Below are 23823 nucleotides of genomic sequence, written 5' to 3'. Positions count from 1 at the left end.
TACTCTCTGGCTGGCAAGTGTTAGAAGGATCACCACAGATCTGACCACGTTATAAAAACACCTTCCTTGACCACCAAAGTCCTGGCCCGGAGGCAGGCATGTCCTTGGAACTGCACGCAGGAAAGTCACCCTCAATCCCACTCCCTCACGGGGTGAGTTAAGGTGAGCTGCCTTTCACCCCTCTGCAAGTTAAGCTTGGGTTGGCCTCTCGTCCTTGCAAGCAGTGAGCAAAGCTGGACAGAAACTTTCAGGTCTTCGTCCCAACTCTGAACCCGCAGCTAGTGCCTGTCTCCAGTACTCCAACATGGCTCCAGGGAACAATCCCTGGCATCCCAGGCTCGAAAGTTAGAACAATCTGCAGCAGTCACCTCCGCAGACAGAAAACAGCCCCGTTCAGTTGGCACATCCCCTAATAACAGTGCCAGAGGAGAGCAGTGTAGGCACTAGGACCAAGGAGGAGCCCCTCACTCAGTGGCAAGTACAGGATTAATTGAAGGGGTAGTTTGGCAAGACTGCCCTTGATGAACGACTGGATTCAAAGGTCTCTATTTCAGAAAACTTTCAACGGCTAAGTCTTGTTGCTGCTCAGGGCTGAGCTCGTTATCACTTGGGTGACGGGAAGCTCGTTCCTGAAGAGGGTTTGTTCAGAGAAACGGTGATCCTGATAGCTGAGCTCATTGCACATCTCTCCTAGCGTCTCCTGGTAAGTCATTCAGTTATCTCTCTGTTCCTTCATCCCTTTGATTCCTAATCAAATTGCCAGCCAACACACATCCCTCCAGCCTGACCCCCACTTCCCAGGCACTTGGTCCATATCCCTGTGGGTTCCTGCACTCCACACCCAAATCCGAGCAGTTACATTCAATGTGCTGAGGGGTTCTTTTTTACCTCCTCTTCAGGCGCTGAGTCTCAGATTTCCGCATCTCCCTGTCGGTGAGAACAATTTCCCCTTAAATCCACTCTCTTGCGTCTTATTCTCAATCTCTTAAGACCGACTCCGCGGCCAAATTGCAGAAAACAAGTTCAACTTGCAGAATCTAAATCGCAGGCAGAAAATGCTGCGAGTGCACAGTGGGTCTGTCGGTGCCTGTATGAGAGTGCGGGAAAGAAAGGCAACGAACAAAATTAGTCTCACCCAGTTCGCAGGACTCCCACATTGTCCCTCTGTTTGGACCCATTCTCTCTATTCCGTTATCGCGTTAATCTCTCTTTTGTAGTTCTAGTTCCTTACTCTCTCTATACCGTCCTGTTAATCCACCTGTTTCTTCTCGCTTTCAATAACAATGTGTTGATGTAGCGTCTAAAATGTGATAAAATACCTCAAGGTATTTCAAGGCAGCTATCATGAAACAAATTTTGACAGCAAACTACAAAAGGAGATTTTAAGTCAAATGGTTAAAGAGGTAATAAAATGTGAGGCTGGATGAACACAGCAGGCCAAGCAGCATCTCAGGAGCACAAAAGCTGAAGGTTGGCTGGTTAAAGAGGTAGATTTTTAAAAGCATCTTAAAAGAGGAAAAGAAGGTAGAGAGACAAAGAGGGGGTGGGGGTTATGTTCTATGCATGTGTGTGTTTGTATGAGATAGTGCGTTTGTATAATTGTCAGACTGCATGTCTGTTTGTGTGATTATGTCTGTATATTCTCATCAGACCTGCTGGGTTTGGGTTTTGAAGGACATGCTGGATAGATAACAAAGGAGCACCTTCTCAGAGATGGGATGCCTTCCTTCTCAATTGTTGCTCTATGCTTTTCACCCATGGCAGTGCCCACTACAGAGCTCTGCGGTATAAAGGAATGTCTTAGTTCTGATAAACAGCCATTGGGTTCGAAATGTTAACTCTGTTTTCTCCCCCACAGATGCTGTCAGGCCTGCTGAGTTCTCTTGCAATTTCTACATTTTTTTTCCAGATCTCCAGCATCTGGAGTTTTTTGTTTTATATTTATCTGTTTACCTCGTCTATCAGTGTGTGATTTTGTGCCTCTGATTTTATGTGTCTGTGTCTGTGTGAATCTATTTCTGTGTGTATCTCTGAACACATGTGAAAGCGTGTGGATGTGAGGGTGTAGTGGTGTGTGTCTGGGTGCCTGACTGCCTGAATTTGTCTCTGCCTGTATCTCTGTGTACAAGTGAAAGTGTGTGAGTATGGTGGTGTGTGTCTGTATCTCTCTATGTGTCTCTGTGAGTATGTCTCTATATGAATTTATGTGGAGGAGTGTGGGTGTTGATTTGCCTGTGTTGGGGGTTATACGTCTATGTGCATTTATCTCTGTGTGTTTGCCAATACAGAAATCTCTGCATGCATGTCTGTGTATGTACTGGGAAGTGTGGGTGTGGGAGTTATATATCTGTGTCTTTCTGTCTCTGTGTGGATGAGTGTGCATGTCGGAGGGTTTGTATGTCTCTCTACATCTGTCTACATGTCGGGTAGTGTAGGTAGAGGAGTGTCACTGTGTGTGGGTGTGTGTATTCATGTGTCTATGTGTCTCTGTGTGAATACATACATGTCTTGATGTTGGGGAGTGTGGTGGAGAGTTATGAGTCTGTATTGGGGTGGGTTCTGTCTCTACATCTGTGTGTGTGTCGGTGTGTTAGTCTGTATGCTGAAGTTATGTCTGGGGATGTATGCTTTTATGCCTGTGCCTCCCTGTGCTGGGGAATGTTGGGTGTGGATATGTAGATGTGGAAGGTGTTGATTGAGTTCCTGTCTCTCGCTACATCTATCTGTTGTTGTGTGGGAGTGTGTAACTGTTTTTTTGCCGAGTTATTTCACTGTTTTTTTCCACCTGCTGACGACTGACTCATGCAGTCTTGTAAAGGCCTCATTATTCACAAGAGTGCTTGGCACAGCTCTGTTAAACTGTACACTCTCTCTCCGCTCTCTGCACTTTCAGCTAATTGAGTCATTGGCGAGATTGCTGGAAATGTGTGCCACACAGAAGAGCGACGGTTTCAGAGGAAAGGTATTTTTGGATATGAATGACAAAGCCTGAAAGAGAGACATAAGCTGGAGTGCAGGATACAGCCAAAAGTGAAAACATGAGGCTGTAGACCTGCTCACTGAGCCTGTGTTTTTGATTGCAGATGCTTTGTCACCCTGCATCGTCAGTGCGCCTGAAGTGAAGCATTGGTGTTCTATCCCGCTTGTTATTTATATGCCTCGGTTTGCTGGAGTGGTTGGCATCATTTCTGGCTCTGTTTCTCAGTGGTTTGTATGTCGGGTCCAGTTCGATGTGTTTGTTAATGGAGTTCTGGTTGGAATGTTAGGCCTTTAGGAATTCCCTGGCGTGTCTCTATTTGGCTCAAGCAATTGTGCAATTCCAGGATTGCGCAAACCAGAACAGGAGCACATACACTGAGTTTTTAAAAGGAATGGATACCCAAAAAGCACAACAAGAAGATGCAACACGGCCAGACATACAAATCACCCTACTGTACATCAGCGGCACATCAGAGGTGGCCAAAAGACTATTCAGATCCCTAAGTATCAGGGTAGTGCTCTAACTAACAAGCAGACTGCGACAGCTACTGACGAATGTAAAGGATCCCATACCCACAACCAATAAAACTACCATAATGCCATGCAAGGACTGTGAGAAGCATTACATTGGCCAAACTGGAAGAAAACTGACACGAACATTAACTAGCCATCAAGAGACATGACCAATTCTCACTGGTCTCAATACAGACGGACAAAGAATGACACGAATTTGACCAGGACAGCACATCCATAATAGCACAAGCCAAACAGAGACACGCCAGGGAATTCCTGGAGGCCTGGCATTCCATCCTGAACTCCATCAATAAACACACTGAACTGGACCCGATATACAAATCACTGAGAAACAGAGCCAGAAGTGATGCTGACCACCCCAGCAAACTGAGGCATATTATTAATAACAAGTGGGACAGAAACCGATGATTCACTGGAGGTGCACTGGCGATGTTACCTAGCAGGCTGAGGAAACATCTGCAACCAAAGACACCCTTCTGAAGAGGGGCCTAGGCCCGAAACATCAGCTTTCCTGCACCTATGATGCTGCTTGGCCTACTGTGTTTATCCAGCTCCACACTTTGTTATCTCATCCCTGACGAGATGGTTGTCTTTTTCTCCTTAACCACATGTCCTTTAAACCTCAACCCCACTTTCCCAAACCTTCTCTAAGGTCACAAACCACCACCCATTGCCCTTACACAAACAGAAGTTGCTGGAAAAGCTCAGCAGATCCAGCAGCATCTGTGGAGAAAAAAATCAGAATTAATGTTTCGGGTCCAGTGACCCTTCCTCAGTATTGGACCCAAAACATTAACTCTACTTTTCTCTTCACAGATGCTGCTGGATCGGCTGAGCTTTTCCAGCAACTTCTGTCTGTCTTCCTGATTTACAGCATCCGCGGTTCTTTCGGTTGTTATTACCCATTGCCCTAAGACTGGGATAACAAAGTGTGTCGCCGAATGAACACAGCAGGTCAAGCAGCATCTTAGGAGCACAAAAGCTGATGTTTCGGGCCTAGACCCTTCATCAGAGAGGGGACTGGGGAAAGGGTTCTGAAATAAATAGGGAGAGAGGGGGAGGTAGACCGAAGATGGATAGAGGAGAAGATAGGTGGAGAGGAGAGTATAGGTGGGGAGGTAGGGAGAGGATAGGTCAGTCCAGGGAGGACGGACAGGTCAAGGAGGCAGGATGAGGTTAGTAGGTGGGAAATGGAGGTGCGGCTTGAGGTGGGAGGACGGGATAGGTGAGACGAAGAACAGGTTAGGGAGGTGGGGACGAGTGGGCTGGTTTTGGGAAGCAGTGGAGGGAGGAGACGAGCTGGGCTGGTTTTGGCATGCAGTGGGGGAAGGGGAGATTTTGAAGCTTGTGAAATCCACATTGATACCATTGGGCTACTGGGTTCCCAAGCGGAATATGAGTTGCTGTTCCTGCAACCTTCAGGTGGCATCATTGTGGCACTGCAGGAGGCCCATGATGGACATGTCGTCTAAGAAATGGGAGGGGAGCTGAAATGGTTCGGGACTGGGAGGTGCAGTTGTTTATTGCGAACCGAACGGAGGTGTTCTGCAAAGTGGTCCCCAAGCCTCCACTTGGTTTCCCCAATGTAGAGGAAGCCACACCGGGTAAAATGGATACAGTATACCACATTGGCAGATATGCAGGTGAACATCTGCTTAATATGGAAAGTCATCTTGGGGCCTGGGATGGGGATGAGGGAGGAGGTGTGGGGGCAAGTGTGGCATTTCCTGCGGTTGCAGGGGAAACTGCTGGGTGTGGTGGGGTTGGAGGGGAGTGTGGAGTGGACAAGGGAATCATGGAGAGAGTGGTCTCTCCGGAAGGCAGACAAGGGTGGGGATGGAAAAATGTCTTGGGTGGTGGGGTTGGATTGTAGATGGCGGAAATGCTGGAGGATGATGCATTGTATCCAGAGGTTGGTGGGGTGGTATGTGAGGATGAGGGGGATTCTCTTAGGGTGATTATTACGGGGGCGGGGTGTGAGGGATGAGTTGAGGGAAATGCGGGAGACACGGTCAAGAGCGTTCTCGACCAAGCCCAGCTCTTCCCCTTCCCCCACTGCATCCCAAAACCAGCCCAGCTCGTCCCCGCCTCCCTAACCTGTTCTTCCTCTCACCTATCCCCTCCTCCCACCTCTAGCCGCACCTCCATTTCCCACCTACTAACCTCATCCCGTCTCCTTGACCTGGCCGTCCTCCCTGGACTGACCTATCCCTTCCCCACCTCCCCACCTATACTCTCCTCTCCAACTATCTTCTCCTCTATCCATCTTCGGTCCGCCTCCCCCTCTCTCCCTATTTATTTCAGAACCCTCTCCCCATCCCCCTCTCTGATGAAGGATCTAGGCCCGAAACATCAGCTTTTGTGCTCCTGAGATGCTGCTTGGCCTGCTGTGTTCATCCAGTTTCACACTTTGTTATCTTGGATTCTCCAGCATCTGCTGTTCCCATTAGCCCCAAGACTGGGTATAGGTTTCCATGGGATTCCTCTTTCAAGGGCTTGCAGACAGTCCAGGCAGTGCCCATTATGGAGCACTGCAATATAAGGAATATCCCCGTTAAAATCACTTTGGACTTTGAAGCATCAACTCTGTCTCACTCTCCACAGATGTTATCAGATCTAGTGAGTTTGTACTTTGAGTTGTTATCACCAGAACAGATTATGTGGCCATTGGTAGATAACAAGGTGTGGAGCTGAATGAACACAGCAGGCCAAGCAGCATCTCAGGAGCACAAAAGCTGATGTTTCGGGCATAGACCCTTCTTCAGAAAATGAACATTTTCTGAAGAAGCGTCTAGGCCTGAAATGTCAGCTTTCCTTCTCCCCTGATGCTGCTTGGCCTGCTGTGTTCATCCAGCTCCACACCTTGCTATCTTGGATTCTCCAGCAATGCAGTTCCCATTACCTCTGTCTATTAGTAGATTGCTGTTTTTGGGAGCTTGCTGAGTGCACATTGGCTGTTGCATGTATGGAGTCATAGAATCACACAGCATAGAAACCGACACTTTGGTTCAACTTGTCCATGTCAATCAGATATCCTAATCCAGTCCCATTTGCCAGCAACTGGCCCATATCCTTCAAAGCCCTTCCTATTCATGTACCCATGCAAATGTTTTAAATGTTGGAACTGTACCAGCCTCCACCACTTCCTCTAGCAGCGCGTTCCATACACAAACGACCATCTGCATGAAAACATTGCCCCTTAGGTCCCTTTTAAATCTTGCCCCTCTCACCGTAAATCGATGCCCCTCTAGTTTTGGACTCCTCTCTCCAGGGAAAACGACTTTGGCTATTCACCTTATTCATGCCCCCCGTGATTTTATAAACCTTGATAAGTTCACCCCTCAGCCTATGGCATTTCAGGCAAAATAGCCCCAGCCGACTCAGCCTCTAACTATAGCTCAAACCCTGTTCTGGTAACATCCACTTGTAATTTTTTCTGAAGCCATTTCTTACATTTAATCAATAGACCCACTTCCAAAAAGCAAAGGATTGATTGTGAAGTGGGCTAGAGCACCAATGTTATTTTCTCATCGACCAGTTCATACTCACCTCTAGAACAGGTGGGATTTAAACCCAGGCATTAGGCTCAGAGGTAGGGTCACTACTACAATGTAGCAGGAGCTCTGAAAACTCTGAAGGTACATCTCTTTTGCTTAACACGGTCAGATATGTTATGAGATTCCCCCAGCACAAGTGAAACTTGAACCCAGACCCTGTGGCCCAAATGCAGGGAAACGTTACATCATGTTACAAGAACCATAATCGCACTATATTCTTTAAGAAAACTTGAAGATTTCAACTGTTCAATTTTTAAGGGAAAAGAAACTTATTTTGTTTAACAGACAATGCAGAGCATCTATTGATATTGGGAGGAAGACACTCTGACAGAATGGAAGATCTGTGTGAGCTACAGAGACCTCTGTTAGGAAACCAGATGAATAGCAAACCGTTTACTCATGTACTGCTTGGTGGAACCTCAGCCCAGGAGGGGCCTATATCTCCCCATGGCTGCTTGCCGATCTGCAGCCAGCGGGGTCTGGGCAACTCTCCCATCAGCATGGACTTCCATTCGGTGCCACAGCTCCTGGACACATGCTCACTGCAGAACACTGTGGAGTCTGTCTACTGTCCAATGCCTCGTGTAGATCCAAGGATCTGGGCAAGCCTCAAACACTGCACCGAGACCACTTTCATTGAGAACAGGCCCGGGGATCAGGAGATCAGAAATTCCATGGAGCCCAAGGTTCTGGAATTGGATGGCAAGGCAAAAGTTCCGACCGTCTCAATTGATGTGGAAGACCTTTCATTTCCGGAGACACAGGTAAATGATTCCATGTTGGGAATGTGGGAAATGTTTTCCCCGATATTCCTGTATCCCTAGATATCTTTACTATTGTATTTAGAAATCTATCAATCTCTGGCTTGAACAGAAGACCATAAGATATCGGAGCAGAATTCGACCATTCGGCCCACTGAGTCTTTTTCACTGTTCAATTATGGCTGCTTTGTTTTTCAACTCCATTCTTCTGCCTTCTCCCTGTAATTTTGATCCCTTTACTAATCAAGAATATATCTATCTCTGTCTTAAATACACTCAATGACTTGGCCTCCATAGCCCTCTAAGGCAATGAGTTCCACAGATTCACCACCCTCCAACTGAAGAAATTCTTCCTTGTCTCAATCCTAAAGGGTCGCCCATTCACCGTGAGGCTGTGCCCTCAGGCCCTAGTCTCTCCTACTAGTGGAAACGTATTCAATGACTGAGCAACTACAGCCCTCCTGACTGAAAAGTAGGGCCTAGGCCTGAAATGTCAGTCTTCCTGCTCCTCTAATGTTGCTTGGCCTGCTGTGTTCATCCAGCTCTCCACCTTGTTATGTCTGAAAAGATGCTTGTTCTAATCTCAATATTTCTTTCAAAGTAACTCTCTGTGCCTGGGAAATTTAAGATATTTTCAGAGTTTGATGAGAGAATTATACTTCTCTCACTCAACATTAAACTCACTTTTATTAATTTATCTTCAAAGCTATTGATTTTTGCAATAATTCCCTAATTATTCACTTCTGTGAAATAAAGCAATAATCCACATGATTGAAATAACTGGGAATTATTTAATTAGTTCCCTTGGGAATACAGTAACATTAGAGAGAAATTTACAGCAGCAAAAACCCGATGAAATCTGTAAGTAGTTTATAAGAGCTCAGGTAGACTGAGAAAAAGAAAGAGGGAAAGGAATGAAAACAGACAGAGCAAAAGAGGAAGAAAGAGAGATTAGATGAAGAGGAAGAAACATAGAAAATAAGAGCAGGAGTAGGCCATTTGGCCCTTTGAGTCTGCAGCACCATTCAATATCAGTCAGACTCATACTGAATGGTGGCACAGGCTTGAAGAGCCGAATGCCCTGCTCCTGCCCTGTCCCAATTTTCAATGTTTCAATATGATCATGGCTGATCATCCAACTCAGCTCCCTGTTCCCATTTTCTGCCCCAAACATTTTGATCCCCTTTTGCCCTAAGAACTATATCTATCTCCTTCTCAAAAGTATTCAATGTTTGGCCTGATCTGCTTTCTGTGGTAGAGAACACCATGTTCTCACCACCCTCTGAGTGAAGAAGTTTCTCTAAACTGGAGATGGTTCAGAAAAGACTTACCAGCATGTGACGTGGAATGGTGGGCTTGAGATATAAAAATAGGTCGGAAAGGCTGGGCAATTTTTCACTAGAGTGTCGGAGATTGAGGGGTGACTTTACTGAAGTTTATAAAATCATGAGAGGCATAGATAGGGTGAATGACAAGGATCTTTTCCCTGTGGGATTTCAAGACTAGAGGGTATATTTTTAACATGAGAGGGGAAAGAAGGAAAAACAACATGAGGAACAACATTTTTACAGAGTGGTGGATGTGTGGAATGAGCTGCCAGAGAAAGTGGTGGAGTTTAAGAGATGTTTGGATAAATTCATAGATAGCAAAAAAGTTTAGAGAGATATGGGCCAAGCACAGGCAGGTTGGACTAGTTTCTTTTGGGAACACGATTGGCATGGACTGGTTAGATGAAAGGGTCTGTTTCCATGCTGTAAGACCCTATAACTCAATGTTAAATGGCCTACCCCTCATCCTTAGACTGTGATTCCTGGTTCTCAACTCCCTGGAATCTGGAACATCCTTCTTGTGTCTACTCTGTCAAGTCCTGTTGGAATTTTATAGATTTCTATAAGATCCCTTCCTCATTCGACAGTGAGAGAGGTAAGAGGAAGAAAGGGAGAGATGGTCAGTTAGAAGAGAGAAAGACAGACAGAGAGAGACAAGGGGACACAGAAAGAAAGAATGAAAGAAACAGAAAGTGATAGACAGACAAAAACAGCAGAAATGAGAAAGAATCGGAAAGATTGAGGCAGAACCTTCCATCTTGCCCTGTGGTGCATTTAGTGTTTGGGACAGGGGTGAATTTAAACAGGCAGAGTATTGGGAGAGACCTCATGTCCTTAATGCTTCAACTAACATTGTTAAAACAGATGATCTAGTCATTGTCACATTTCTCTTTGTGGGAGTCTGCTATGTACAAATTGGTGTTTGTGTTTCCTGTAATAGTGACCACACTTAAAAAGTGTCTCATTGGCTGTCAAGCAGAGTGTCTGCATTCAGGAGATGTGCTATTTAAATGCAAGCCTTTCTTTAGGTACTTTTTACTTTTCCATGATTTAAATTGACAGCACAAGATCAGGACAGATTTAGCTAAGGCTGGTAAAGAATAGCTGTTCCATTCAGCTGATGGTACATACTGAGGAACATCAATTTAAAGTTCTGGGCAAGAGATGCAGTGAGAGTTTGAGGAAGAACTCTCCTACATAGTGAGTGGTAATGGCTCAGAAAGCCAGTCTCTTTTCCTCTCTTTCTAAAACATCTTTGTGTTTATTTACAAATATCAGCTGGGGATGTTTGTAAGTGTAAATTTTTAAGTATTATTGACTATATAAGTTCATCAATTGTTGCATCTTTATTGGATAATTTTTGATTAAATAATAAACCCACAATTCTTTAATAAGAAACTTGGTTGATGGATCCTTTTAAGTTTAAAACCTGATATAGAACCAGGGAGACCTAGAGGTTCAGATACTTGGTTCTTTGAAAGTTGCAACACAGGTAGACAGGGTGATGAAGAGTGTGTTTAGCACACTTGCCTTCATTGCTTAGACCATTGAGTAAAGGAGTTGGGACAATATGTTGAGGTTGTACAGCACATTCATGAGGTCACTGTTGGAGTACTGTGTGCAGTTCTGGTTGCCCAGCCATGGGAAGGATATTATTAAATTGGACATTGTTCAGAAAAGATTTACCAGGATGTTACTCAGACTGGAGGGTTTGAGTTAAAGTGGGAGGCTAGATAGATAGGCTAGGATTCTTTTCAATGGAGTGTAACAGGTTGAAGGGTGACTCATAGAGGTTTATAAAATCATGAGGGGCATAGATAAGGTGAACAGCAAAGGTCTTTTCCCTAGTGTGGGTGAGTTCAAAACCAGAGGGCACATTTTTAAGGAGAGAGGAGAAAAATTTAACAGGGACCTGAGGGACAACTTTTTCACACAGAGTGTGGTTCATATGTGGAATGAGCCGCCAGAGGAAGTGGTAGATGCAGGTGCAGTGACAACATTTAAAAGACATTTGGATGGGTACATGAGTAGGAAAGGTTTAGAGGGATATGAGCCAAAAACAGGCAAATGGGACAAATTTAGTTTGGGAAACTTGGCTGGCATGGACAAGTTGGACTGAAAGAGCTGCTTCCTTGCTGTGTTACTCTATGACTTTATGACTGTGGAACCAGCTACCTATGAACGTGATGGAAGTGGAGATGATCAATTGTTTGGGAATGGGATTGGAACTGGGATTGCTCTGCTCCACTGAGAGCCGGCATGGATTCAATGAGCCGAATGCTTTCCTTAACGACTGCATGGTTCTATTTGCTACTTGTAGGATTTTGCAATGTACCATTCCTTGTTCTCCTGGCCTACACAAGTATCTCATTTGGTTAGTAATTAATTGGCTACATATTGTTTTGGAGTGTCCTGACATGGTACTGTGTTGTTTTGGATGCAGCCTTTTATTCTTCAGGAATAAAAGAATGACTAGAGTATGATTAGGACCAGTCAAGGACAGTAGTGGGAAGTTGTGCGTGGAGTCCGAAGAGATAGGAGAGGCGCTAAATGAATATTTTTTTGTCAGTATTCACCAAGGAAAAAGACAATATTGTCGAGGAGAATACAGAGATACAGGCTATTAGACTAGATGGGTTTGAGGTTCATAAGGAGGAGGTGTTAGCAATTCTGGAAAGTGTGAAAATAGATAAGTCCCCTGGGCCGGATGGGGTTTACCCTTGGATTCTCTGGGAAGCTAGAGAGGAGATTGCAGAGCCTTTGGCTTTGATCTTTATGTCGTCATTGTCTACAGGAATAGTGCCAGAAGACTTGTGGATAGCAAATGTTGTCCCCTTGTTCAAGAAGGGGAGTAGAGAAAACCCTGGTAATTACAGACCAGTGAGCCTTACTTTGGTTGTGGGTAAACTGTTGGAAAGGATTATAAGAGATAGGATTTATAATCATCCAGAAAGGAATAATTTGATTAGGGATAGTCAACACGGTTTTGTGAAGGGGAGGCCGTGCCTCACAAACCTTATTGAGTTCTTTGGGAAGGTGATCAAACAGGTGGATGAAGGTAAAGTGGTTGATGTGGTGTATATGGATTTCTGTAAAGCATTTGATAAGGTTCCCCACGGTAGGCTATTGCAGAAAATATGGAGTCATGGGATTGAGGGTGATTTAGCGGTTTGGATCAGAAATTGGCTTGCTGTAAGAAGACAGAGGGTGGTGGTTGGTGGGAAATGTTCATCCTGGAGACCAGTTACTAGTGGTGTGCCTCAATGATCTGTTTTGGGGCCACTGCTGTTTGTCATTTTTATAAATGACCTGGATGAGGGCGTAGAAGGATGGGTTAGTAAATTTGCGGATGACCCTAAAGTCAGTGAAGTTGTGGATAGTGTGGAAGGATGTTGCAGGTTACAGAGGGACATAGATAAGCTGCAGAGCTGGGCTGAGGTGGCAAATGGAGTTTAATGTGGAAAAGTGTGAGGTGATTCACTTTGGAAGGAGTAACAGGAATACAGAGTACTGGGCTAATGGTAAGATTCTTGGTAGTGTGGAGGTGCAGCAAGATCTCGGTGTCCATGTGCATAGATTCCTGAAAGTTGCCACCCAGGTTGATAGGATTGTTAAGAATGCGTACAGTGTGTTAGGTTTTATTGGTAGAGGGACTGAGTTTCGGAGCCATGAGGTCATTTTGCAGCTGTACAAAACTCTGGTGTGGCCACACTTGGAGAATTGCATACAGTTCTGGTCGCCGCATTAGAGGAAGGATGTGGAAGCACTGGAAAGGGTGCAGAAGAGATTTACCAGGATGTTGCCTGATATAGAGGGAAGGTCTTATGAGGAAAGTCTGAGGGACTTGAGGCTGAGAGAAGAAGGTTAAGAGGCGACTTAATAGAGACATACAAGATGATCAGAGGATTAGATAGGGTTTCGGTGAGAGCCTTTTTCCTCGAATGGTGATGGCTAGCACGAGGGGACATATCTTTAAATTGAGGGGTGATAGATATAGGACAGATGTCAGAGGTAGGTTCTTTACTTAGAGAGTAGTAAGGGCGTGGAATGTCCTGCCTGCAACAGTAGTGGACTCGCCAACTTTAAGGGCATTTAAATGGTCATTGGATATACATATGGATGATAATGGAATAGTGTAGGTTAGACGGGCTTCAGATTGGTTTCACAGGTCGGCGCAACATTGAGGGCTGAACGGCCTGTACTGTGCTGTAATGTTCTGTGTTCCATGTTATATAAATGACTTAATTTTTTGCAATAAACCTTCCTAAAATATATCTTTTCTTTTAAATTCTAACTGTCCTAATTTATGTGTTTGGATATTTTACATGAGCTCAATCGCAACAACACAGAAAACAGAATCACAGAAGTATTACAGCATAGAAGGAGGTCATTTGGCCCATCATGTCTGAACCAGCTCTCCAAGTGAGCATTGTTACCGACTGCTAATTTCCTGTCTTTTCCCTGCAACTTTACACATTATTTCCATCTAAATAATCATTCAATGCCCGCTTAAAGAGGAGCAGGGATGGACCATTCGGCCCCTCAGGCCTATTCAAACATTCGATGCAATCATAATCAATCTTGGGCTTCAGCCTCACTTTCCCACCCACTTCCTGTGACCCTTGATTCCCTGAGACACCAAAAACCCCATCAATCCTTGCCTTAAATATGTTCAACAATAGAGAATCCATAGCTCTCGGGGGTACAGAATTCCAAAGATTCATAACCCTTTGAGTGACTACAACCTTTCCCAGCTCAATCTTAAATGGCTGTTCCAACAGCCAATCTTTTCATTACCATTCTCAATATGACTTGATATCCAGCAAGTCATCCGTAGATACTTTTTCTACATTAAAGCACTATATAACTGCACATCATTGTCGGAGTTTGTGGTGAATTTGAACGTGGACCCATAGGTGAAAACCACTCCTCCATAGTGTCATATTTCACCCTGACAGTATTTGTGGTCACGATGGTCAGAAGCAGCATGGGGCCCAGTGGTTAGCACTGCTGCCTCACAACGCCAGGGACCTGGGTTTGGTTCCACCCTCAGGTGACTTTGTGGAGTTTCCAAGTTCTCCCTGTGTCTGCAAGAGTTTCCTCCAACAGTCCAAAGATGTGCAGGTTAGGGGGATTGATTGTGGGAAATGATGGGTTACAGGGATAATGAAAGTGAGTGGATCTGGGTGGGATGCTCTTTGTGGGGGTCGGTGTGGACTGGATGGGCTGAATGGCCTACTTTTGCCCTGTAGGGATTGTGATTCTGATTCTATGATATTGATGTTGTCACAGAGTAATTACTACAATGACGGAGACAGCGATAGTGACAGTGACAGCACACTCTCATTCAACATTCCCCAGGATTACCTGGGACTTGCCATCTTCTCAATGCTCTGTTGTTTCTGGCCAATGGGAATTGCTGCATTTTACTTATCACAGAAGGTAAGATGCCGTTTTCTTCGTATTCTTGCTGAAGTATTCCAGGTTTCATTTGTGAGAATAGATCACATCAGCGTTTTGTAATCTGGAGTTTAGAAGATTGAGATGCGAACTAATTGAGCTGTTTAATATAACTGAGGGGGTCTTATCTAGCACAGTACGTAGCATCTCTACCTCTGAGCCAGAAGGCCCAAGTTCAGTTCCACACCGAGATTTGACAACAAAGTTGAAAATTAAATAACAAGGAGCTGCGGATGCTGGAAATCAGAAACTGCAGGAAAAGTTCAACAGGCCTGGCAGCATCTATGCAGAGAACTCATTGTTAGTGTTTCAGGTCCAGTGACCCTTCCTCAGAACTCACAGAACATCAGTTCTGAAGAAGCATCACTGGACCTGAAACATTAACTCTGATTTCTCTCCACAGATGCTACCAGACCTGCGCAGCTTTTCCAGCAATTTCTGTTTTTGTCTGTGTTTGAGGTTGAATGCTGATTTGTAAATCTGACCACAAGATGTGGGAGCATTCAGCCCATTTGGGACTGCTCCACCATTCAATAGGTTCATGTCCAATCTGATCATCCTAAATTCCACTTCACGACCTTAATCTTTGATTCAGTTACTGGTCAGTAATCTGTGTATCGGACCCTTGCCTATACTTAATGACCCAACCTCGACAGCCCCCTGCAGTAAAGAATGCCACAGGTTCACTACCCTCAGAGGGGAAATTCCTCATCTCTTCTAACACATCAATCACAGATGGTAAGGGTGGAGAAATTCCTGGTCTGCCCAGATCGAAAGAAATTGGAGCATCTATTGCTGTTACTATTCATAGGTCCTATCTGCAACATGCATATAAGAATGTATGATATCATAGTGACTTGGACTCCTCGGATTTGGCAGATGGAGTCGTGGTGTAGAGCACTGGCTGGCTTCATTGGTTGGATATCTGGCCCATATCAGATTGGTGCCAATTCATGGGTCAACTCAAGCCCATTTTGGGTTCAGTGGATTTGGGACCTGGCCTTTTGCGCTAACTTGACAGAGATTGCTGTGCTGCAGGTTGGACCTGCCCTTAGGCAGAGCACTGAAGAACCTGATTAAAGGTCTTGATACAGAGAAACTACCTCCTCTGCTGGAGGAGTTCCAGGATGTAGGCACACTAATTTGACATGAGAAGTGAACAGTCAAAGCCTGAAGCCAGGCAGCATGCTTTCACACTCAATACAGCAGAAGTCTGGGAGCTCCTCCTTCAAATGTCTGTAGGTTCTGGATGTCAATTAGAGATTTCCAGAGAGATTGATAAGATTTTTATTAATCAATAACAAATATTGCTGGTACAGACTGAATGGACCAAATGGCTTTCCTCTGCACTGTAACAATTCTGTAAACAGATATGGAGCAAGTAAACGGAGCTGAGGTACAAATGAAGTCTGATTGAATAAATGGGCAGTGTCTAGGGCCTGAATGGCCTGCTCTAGCTCCTGAATTCCCAGCTACCTGCTTCATTAAAGGTGAAAGGGCACCTTACTAGAAACATCTCCGCTTCTTGTTGTTGACAGTGTGGAATCGCAGTAGTCAAACTTCATCAGCCATTCAGCTCTTTTAAATGGAATGAAATTCTCCAACTGTGGCCTTTTGAACATGCCCAATTTTAACTACCACACCAATGTCTCTTGAATTTCCTCGGTCAACTTTCCCATTTACGACCTCCTTTAAGATACTTCCTAAAAAGAATTGTGTCTTAATAGCTCATCTTATGTGGCTCACTGTAAAGTTTGTTTTCTGTGAGGCACCTTGGGACGTTTTAACATTGAAGGTGCTATGTAAACATAGGCTGTTGTTGAACAAGCAGCTTCCAATGTCTTCATTCCTCAGGAAATGGAAATAACCTTCACTGCATCTCGGTTTTTGTTCCTTCTATGCAACAATTATCTGTTTGATCTTGTGCCCTGCAGACCAGCAAAGCCACAGCCAAAGGGGACTATCGGCAGGCCAGCTCAGCCTCCAGGAAAGCTCTGTGCACAGCCATCTGTTCTATTGCTCTTGGGGTCTGCACCTACATTGGAGGCATGGTGGCTCTGGTGATATACATGGCAAAGAACGGCCACTCGTAGTACTGGGGCCTGGCATGTGAGCTGAAAGTGACAGGAGAGACTCACTGGACAATTTTCTGACTCCCGCATGGCTGTGATACTAGTCAGTCCATCAGGAGAATCAGCTACCATCTGTCTAAAGATAACCAACACACTTGGCTGCAGGGAATGAATGGAACTCAAGCTCTTTTGTGGAACACCTTGCTACAGTAGTACAGCCATTTCACTGATCCAACAATTGGTTCGATTGACAATAAATGGAAGGATTCACCTTCAGACAGCCTGGACTAAATCCAGGATCAGAGTTCTCCATCATGTTGTATGTTCATAATCATCTGTAACAGAGTTTCAAAAGTCTGATTATGGTTTCAAGTCTCACTCCAGATTTGAGTACACACCCAATGCCAATACTGGGAGCGTAATACACTGCCGGAGCTGTTACCTTTAGAGTGAGATATTAAACTAACACCCGTTCTCAGATGGCTGTAAGAGCTACCATGGCACCATTAAGAACAAGGAAGTTCACCTCGATTGTACTGACTCATGTTTGTGCATCATCTGCTGATCAGAAATAGGTAACCGGGTCATTGTCATGTGGGAGCTTGTGGTACGCAAATTGGCTTGTGTATTTCCCACATAACCACAGTGACTATTTCAAAGCACGTATATGGAGTATAAATATACTGAGATATTGTTAATTCCAAGATGCTAGTTAGAGTGCACCTGCAGTACTTTGTTAGCTTCCAAAACTTGCAAAATATTGGCAGCCAAAGTAAAACATTTCTGGAACTAGAGTGCAACTCCTCTGCAATCAAGCACATTGAAAGCAAACCCACAGGCTCAGCAGACTTTTTCTAGAGCTCTACATCAAGGGCTCATTTTTTTTCTCCTCCCCCCAGTGCCAGAAACAGATACATTAACTGCACTCACTTGCTGCTGCTAATCATTTGGAATAGACTGCAGCAACTAAGATAAGTGCAAGAGCTAAAAACTTTTCGATTTCGAGGCAGGGTGTTTGGCACAGACGTGAATAAAGAACCGGGCAATCTACATTTGAACTAACACTAAATTTACTGAAAGCACTTTTTAAATGAGAAATATGACATCAACTACACTCACTATCATAATATTGCACAAGGTTTTTGTTTGGACATTTCGTTCTGGAGATGTGGGCGTAATTAGCAATGTTGATATTTATGGCTTATCCCTAGTTACCGTTGAGTAGGTAACAATGATGGTTTCCTTCTTAAAGAGTTATTGTCTTTTGTGAAGGTATGTCCATGAGATATTAGAGTGTTAGGGTTTGGACCTAGTGATGAAGAAGGTACTTGATAATACCTTATCCAAATCAGGGGTGTGAGCCATGGTGGTGGTGTTTTCTGTAGACTCACTGACCTTGACCTTCTTGGAGTTTGAGGAGATACTGTGAATAAATCTTTACTAAAAGATGCTGTGTGTCTTGGTAACACCATACAGCTATGGTGGAGGCATAAATTATAATAATCTCTATTAATACCCAACCCCATGGAGGCCATAATATGCATTCACTCTTTCAGGGGGATTTGAGGAACTTTGTTAAACCCAAGCAGAGAATCATAGCTCATGTTGAAGACCAGTCTACATTAAATACAAAAATTACCCCCTTGCAGCTTCACCAGTTTCAATAAGGTCCACTGCTAAATCTTACCCCTACCATACAGCAGTGTTATCCTAGGCATTATGATTTGGATCCCCTGCAACAGAGTGCCCCAGGCAACATGCACCCCAGGGACAGTGAGTGCCCCAGGCAAACCGGTGTGCACATCAGGGTAAGCCAGCAGCCAGGCAGCCCGCACCCTGGCCAAATCAGGGGAGAACAATGCCTCAGGGAACACGCACCCTCGGGAGAGACAGCAGATGGTCAGGCCCCACCTTGGGGATAGTGAGTGCCCTCAGCAAACTGTACCCTGGAGACAGTATCCTGAGTAATGTGCACCCTGGGGTGAGCAGACATCCCGGCTGCCTGTACCCTGGAGACAGTTGGCACCATCAGGATGAAGACAGAAAACTGGCACAAGGCTGCTTTTTCTGAAGGGTCTAGGCCCGAAACGTCAGCCTTCCTGCTCAATCTAATGCTGCTTAGCCTGCTATGTTCATCCAGTTCCACACCTTGTAATATTAAGGCGACTACTCTGTTGCTGAGATACAGAAGGCAGGAACAGCCATTTAAATCTGACATGAAAGTAGTGATCCCAGGGCTGGCATTTAGACCAGATTTGCCAATGACTGCAAATGAATAAACAAACTAGAATTTTATTTGTTGTAACTACTATTTCTGAGACCTGAACAGAATGGAAATTGTAGAATTAGATGAAACAAAACTGTAATTCTTAAGCATTAAACTTTATTTTTAAAAAAGTTACTTCTTCCTGACTCCCAGACACATGCTTTGCACGTATATAACTTACAGCATGTAATGCACTACAGTGCTGAAATAGCTGAGAGTTACTGATTCTCTCAGACCAGCTCAGAATACCCACAGATATTCAAAGGATTGACCAACAGTGATCACGGAGGGCTCAGGACCATGACACAAGCAGAGAATATTCAACACCCTCCACAAGAGACTGTCTGTTGGCTTCATTCTGAACTGGAGGGCTCTTGGCTTTGTTGAAGGTCCTTAGCATTTTACTGCTCCCGCCTCTACTAGTCACTCATTTTTGAGTATTTCCTGCTCACCGAATCCCTGTAGAATTGGAAGATTTTCTCTGCAGCTTTCTGGCACATTGCAACACACTGTTGGAGCTATGTGAAGAGACAAAGAACGTTAGCAACATCGTGGAGATTGCCTTCCCCCACTTCCTAACAGGATTCCAGGCAAAGGGATAGACCACTCTAAAAACTAAACATTAAAGGAAGGCAATAGTACAAATATAAAATATCAGCAGTGATAACAGGCAGCTTGGGATAATTAGAAAACTGTACAGAGCGGAATGGGAAGGCAGGGACTAGCTAAATCACGTCTATTATCCAGAATTTACAGCGCAGAAATAACCTGTTCATCACAACACTTCCACACCTGTCCATACTCTATCTCTGACACCATGTCCAGTTATAAAACTAATATTCCTTATAACTAGCCAAGTACCCCCAAGTTACTGTATATGGGGCTGTGTGAAAAGATTTGAAGGCCCACATACTTTAATGAGCAGACATACTAAATGAAAAAAATTACGAGGCATGTTACTTCCAACTCTCCAAGATCAACGCACACCTCCAATTTTGATCTCTTGTACCTTTTGGACTTTAGATTACCACAGAAAGCCAGTGTCATCAGCTGCCTATTGCCCAAGCACATCTTCCCAAAATCTTGCCAGCTTCCTTTCTTAGATTCACATGCTCTTGCACCAAGCTTCTGGGGTCACCTCTACATTGCTCGGTGTCTCATGTTATTGGTCAACACTACTGCACAAACAATGAAATGTCTGACAATACTTGAAACAGGTTACAAATACAAGCAATCAGTTGTTGTTGCTGGAGTTAATGCTCTATATGAGCTTTTCCCTACCCTCCATCATCTAATCCCATTAACCAAACCTTCAATTCAGTTCTCCCTCATGTGTACGGAGTTTTAATTTACATGCAGTTAATTGCCTCAAAATACTCCACTTTAACTTCCACATTCTGACCATTCTCTTGGTAAATACATTTCTCCAGATCTCTCTATTGAAATGATAACTGACTATTTTATAACTATGTCCCCTTACATTTTGGATTCTCTAGAATCGGAAACAGCTTCTTTACAGCTAATTTATCAAACCCATCAAATGATCAAGATCTCTAGGAAAGTCTCCCTTTTGCCTCATGCTTTTTTGTTGTTGAGAAAACGGAAGAGAGAAGCAACCCATTCAATATTCCCTGATGGTCATAACTTCAGAGTTTCGGTATCATCCTTTTGCACATTCACTGCAAACATGAACGCTCACAGCTGTGCAGTCCGAGTGCAGCTGACCAACCACGCAAGTTTCTTGCCACTTCAAGTCACACTTCAGACCATCTTTTCTGAGAAAGCGGCTGAAGACTGAGAAAGTTCAGAGGTGAGAGAGCAATAAGCCTGCACGCTTGTTAATGAAACCACATGCCGCATTGGCACAGAACTTGTTCACAGCAGAAGACAGAATGCCACACTGCGTGCAACGTTAAGCAGGAAGTGCCCAGAATTCTACCCTGCAGTACTTTACAAATGATCCAGTCTGTGATTCAGCCCATGTACTTGTAGATTATTAAAGGGTAATTAGAACCGACAGATACTGGATTCAGAGAGGCTCTCGTTGCAAGCATATGGAGTTGAGCGAAGAAAACATCAAGAAGAAAAAAACTAAAAAGACTATTTGCACAATTATTAAGATTATTATCCTATGGGTGAAGGCAGTGTTGAGTCACACAGACCTAGCAAGATGCTAAATGCCATCCATGGCCTGTACCCAGTTGGTCAACATCAGCTAGAGGAGGAAACAAGGTCATTACAAACAGCCTCAGCTAATTAAAGTTTCAGTTGGGGCTCAGTTGGTATCACGCTTACTTCGGAATCAGATTGGGTTCAAACTGTACTTCAGGGACTGCAGTACAACATCTCCCAAGGGAAAGGTGCATTGTGGGAGATGCTAATTTATAAATGAGACATTAAAGGGAGGTTGGGGGTCGGGTGGGGATGGGAAGATACGGTGAGGAAGAGGAAGAGACAGAAAAAGCAAGTTTACAATAGTTAACTCTCCCCTCCCCATACCTCAATCCCAAGTGCTTTGTCACTAACCAGGATGGCACAGACCTCTTCAACAACAGGACGAGTGTTCAATTTGATGTTATATCTCTTTAATTTTTAATTATTCATCAAGAGGTTAGTGGGAAGACTGTAGATGAAAAGAAATAATCAAAGCCTTTTCTCTAACAGAATTAATTTGCATTGAAGTGCTAATTACAGCACAATCTAATTAACAGATTTTCACCAGAAGCTAGTGGCCACACCAATATTAGACTTCAACGTTCAGTACAAGTGCTCACTTAGATTTTCAATTCCCTTTTAACCCTTCAACCAGGATGTGCACAATATAATCTACATTGTCAGTGCCCTGTCTACCGTACACCGACACTCTCCAACCAGCACTGTTCTCACATGGCCTTCTCTGACAATGTCTTTACATTTTAACATATGAATTGGAGCCTGCACTGCCATTCAATACAATCATGGCTGTTCTGACTTCTTCACATTCTTGCCTAGTTCTGATAACTTTGCACCTTTTGCCTACAAAAAAAGCCCTGCCTTAAAGATATTCAAAGACTCTGCTTCCACCACCCTCAGGAAGAGTGTTCCAAAGACTCTCAATTCTTGGATAAAAGTAAAATCACCTCATCTCTCGCTTAAATGGCTGATCTCTCATTTTTAATGAGCAACTCCCTAATTCTAGGTTCTCCCACAAGACAAAGCATTCTTTTGACATCCACCCTGTCTAGACCCCGCAAAGATGACTTGCCCATTCCAGGTAAAAAAACCGAAAGAGCTACGGATGATGTAAATCAGAAACAAAAACAGAAGTTTGCTGGAAAAGTTCAGCTGGTCTGGCAGCATCAAAGTTCTGGGGAAGGATCAGTGGACCCAAAGTGTTAACTCTGAATTTTTCCTTCGCAGATGCTGCCACACCAGCTGAACGTTTCCAGCAACTTCTGTAGTAAACTTCTCTGAACTTTAAATTTACATTCTTCTTTTGGAAAAGCTAATACTGTACACAGTACTCAAGAAGCAACATACAACCTCCCGACTTCTGTATTCAATTTTGTTTTCAATAAATGAAAATATTTTATTTGCTTCCTGAATTACTTGCTGTAACTACATAGGAACCTTTTGCAGTTCATGCACTGGATGATTCCTTTGCCTCTCAAAGCTTTGTAATCTTGTACCATTTCAGACCATATGAAATAGAACCAGAAACAGGTCATTCAGTCCCTTGAGCCTGCTCTGCCATTCAATAGGATCATGGTTGACCCGACGTTCCTCATATCCACTTTTCTGCATTTTCCCCTAATTCTTGATACCCCAACTTGTCAAGAATCTATATGAGGCCTAAATATACACATAGACTCTGCTCCCACAGCTCTCTGTGGCAAGGTGATCCAAAGACTCTCAACCTTCCAAGAGAAGAAATTCCTCCTTATCTCAATCTTAAATTGGTGCCCCTTTATTCAGACTATGCTACCAGACTCTCCCATGAGGGGAACATCTCTCAGCATTTACCTTGTCAAGTCCCCTAATAATCCTGTGTATTTCAATGAGATTACCTCTCATTCTTTGAAACTCCAGTGAATGAAATCCCAAACGGTTTAGCCTTCGCTCAAAAGACAATTAGGGGATCATCTTAGTCTCTCCACTGAACTGTCTTCAATGAAATAACATAGATCTCCAAGTAAGGGATTCAAAGCAGCAGAGGCTCAGTGGGTAGCACTGCTGACTCTCAGTGCCAGGGACCTGGGTTCGATTCCAGCCTCAGGTGACTGTGTGTGGAGTTTGCACATTCACCCTGTGTCTGCGTGGGTTTCCTCCCACAGTCAAGATATGCAGGTTACATAGATTGGCCATGCTAAATTGCCCATAGTATCCAGGAATCTACAGGCTAGGTAGATTAGCCATGGGAAATGCAGGGCTACAGGGATAGAGGAGGGGAGTGGGATGAGATGCCCTTCAGGGGGTCGATATGGACTCAAGGGGCCAAATGACCTGCTTCTAATCTGGAGGGATTCTATTGAAGATGATCAGAGGATTAGATAGGATGGACAGTGAGAGCCTTTTTCCGAGGATGATGACATCAGGTTGTATGAGGGGGCATAGCCACAAATTGAGGGGTGATAGATTTAAGACAGATGTCAGAGGCAGGTTCTCTACTCAGAGAGCGGTAAGGACGTGGAATGCCCTGCCTGCCAATGTAGTTAACTCAGCCACTTTAGGGGCATTTAAACAGTCCTTGGATAAGCATATGGATGATGATGGGATAGTGTAGGGGGAGGAGCTTAGATTAGTTCACAGGTTGGCACAACATCAAGGGCCGAAGGGCCTGTTTTGCGCTGTATTGTTCTATGAAAGCTGCTCATTGTACTCCAGATG

General features: G+C 44.2%; 2 protein-coding genes across 2 annotated transcripts in view; one reads left to right on the top strand and one right to left on the bottom strand.

Moving 5' to 3' along the window:
* The first annotated feature begins 303 nt into the window (after window positions 1-303).
* On the top strand, window positions 304-19082 carry tmem91 (transmembrane protein 91). The gene is made up of 4 exons (XM_048522359.2): window positions 304-703; window positions 7356-7834; window positions 14452-14601; window positions 16554-19082. The coding sequence occupies exons 2-4, from the start codon at window positions 7403-7405 to the stop codon at window positions 16710-16712; spliced, it is 741 nt and encodes a 246-aa protein (XP_048378316.1). The 5' UTR covers window positions 304-703; window positions 7356-7402; the 3' UTR covers window positions 16713-19082.
* exosc5 (exosome component 5) overlaps window positions 19053-23823 on the bottom strand; it is a 21022-nt gene continuing 16251 nt past the window's right edge. The window contains exon 6 of the mRNA XM_048522360.1: window positions 19053-19475. Coding sequence (XP_048378317.1) covers window positions 19377-19475 — 99 coding nt within the window. The 3' untranslated portion in view covers window positions 19053-19376. The remainder of the gene's footprint in view (window positions 19476-23823) is intronic.

This window comes from Stegostoma tigrinum, chromosome 39, assembly GCF_030684315.1.
Source record: "Stegostoma tigrinum isolate sSteTig4 chromosome 39, sSteTig4.hap1, whole genome shotgun sequence".
Classification (NCBI taxonomy): Eukaryota; Metazoa; Chordata; class Chondrichthyes; order Orectolobiformes; family Stegostomatidae; genus Stegostoma; species Stegostoma tigrinum.
Note: the sequence above shows the minus strand (reverse complement) of the source record. Positions and strands in the feature narration are given on the sequence as shown.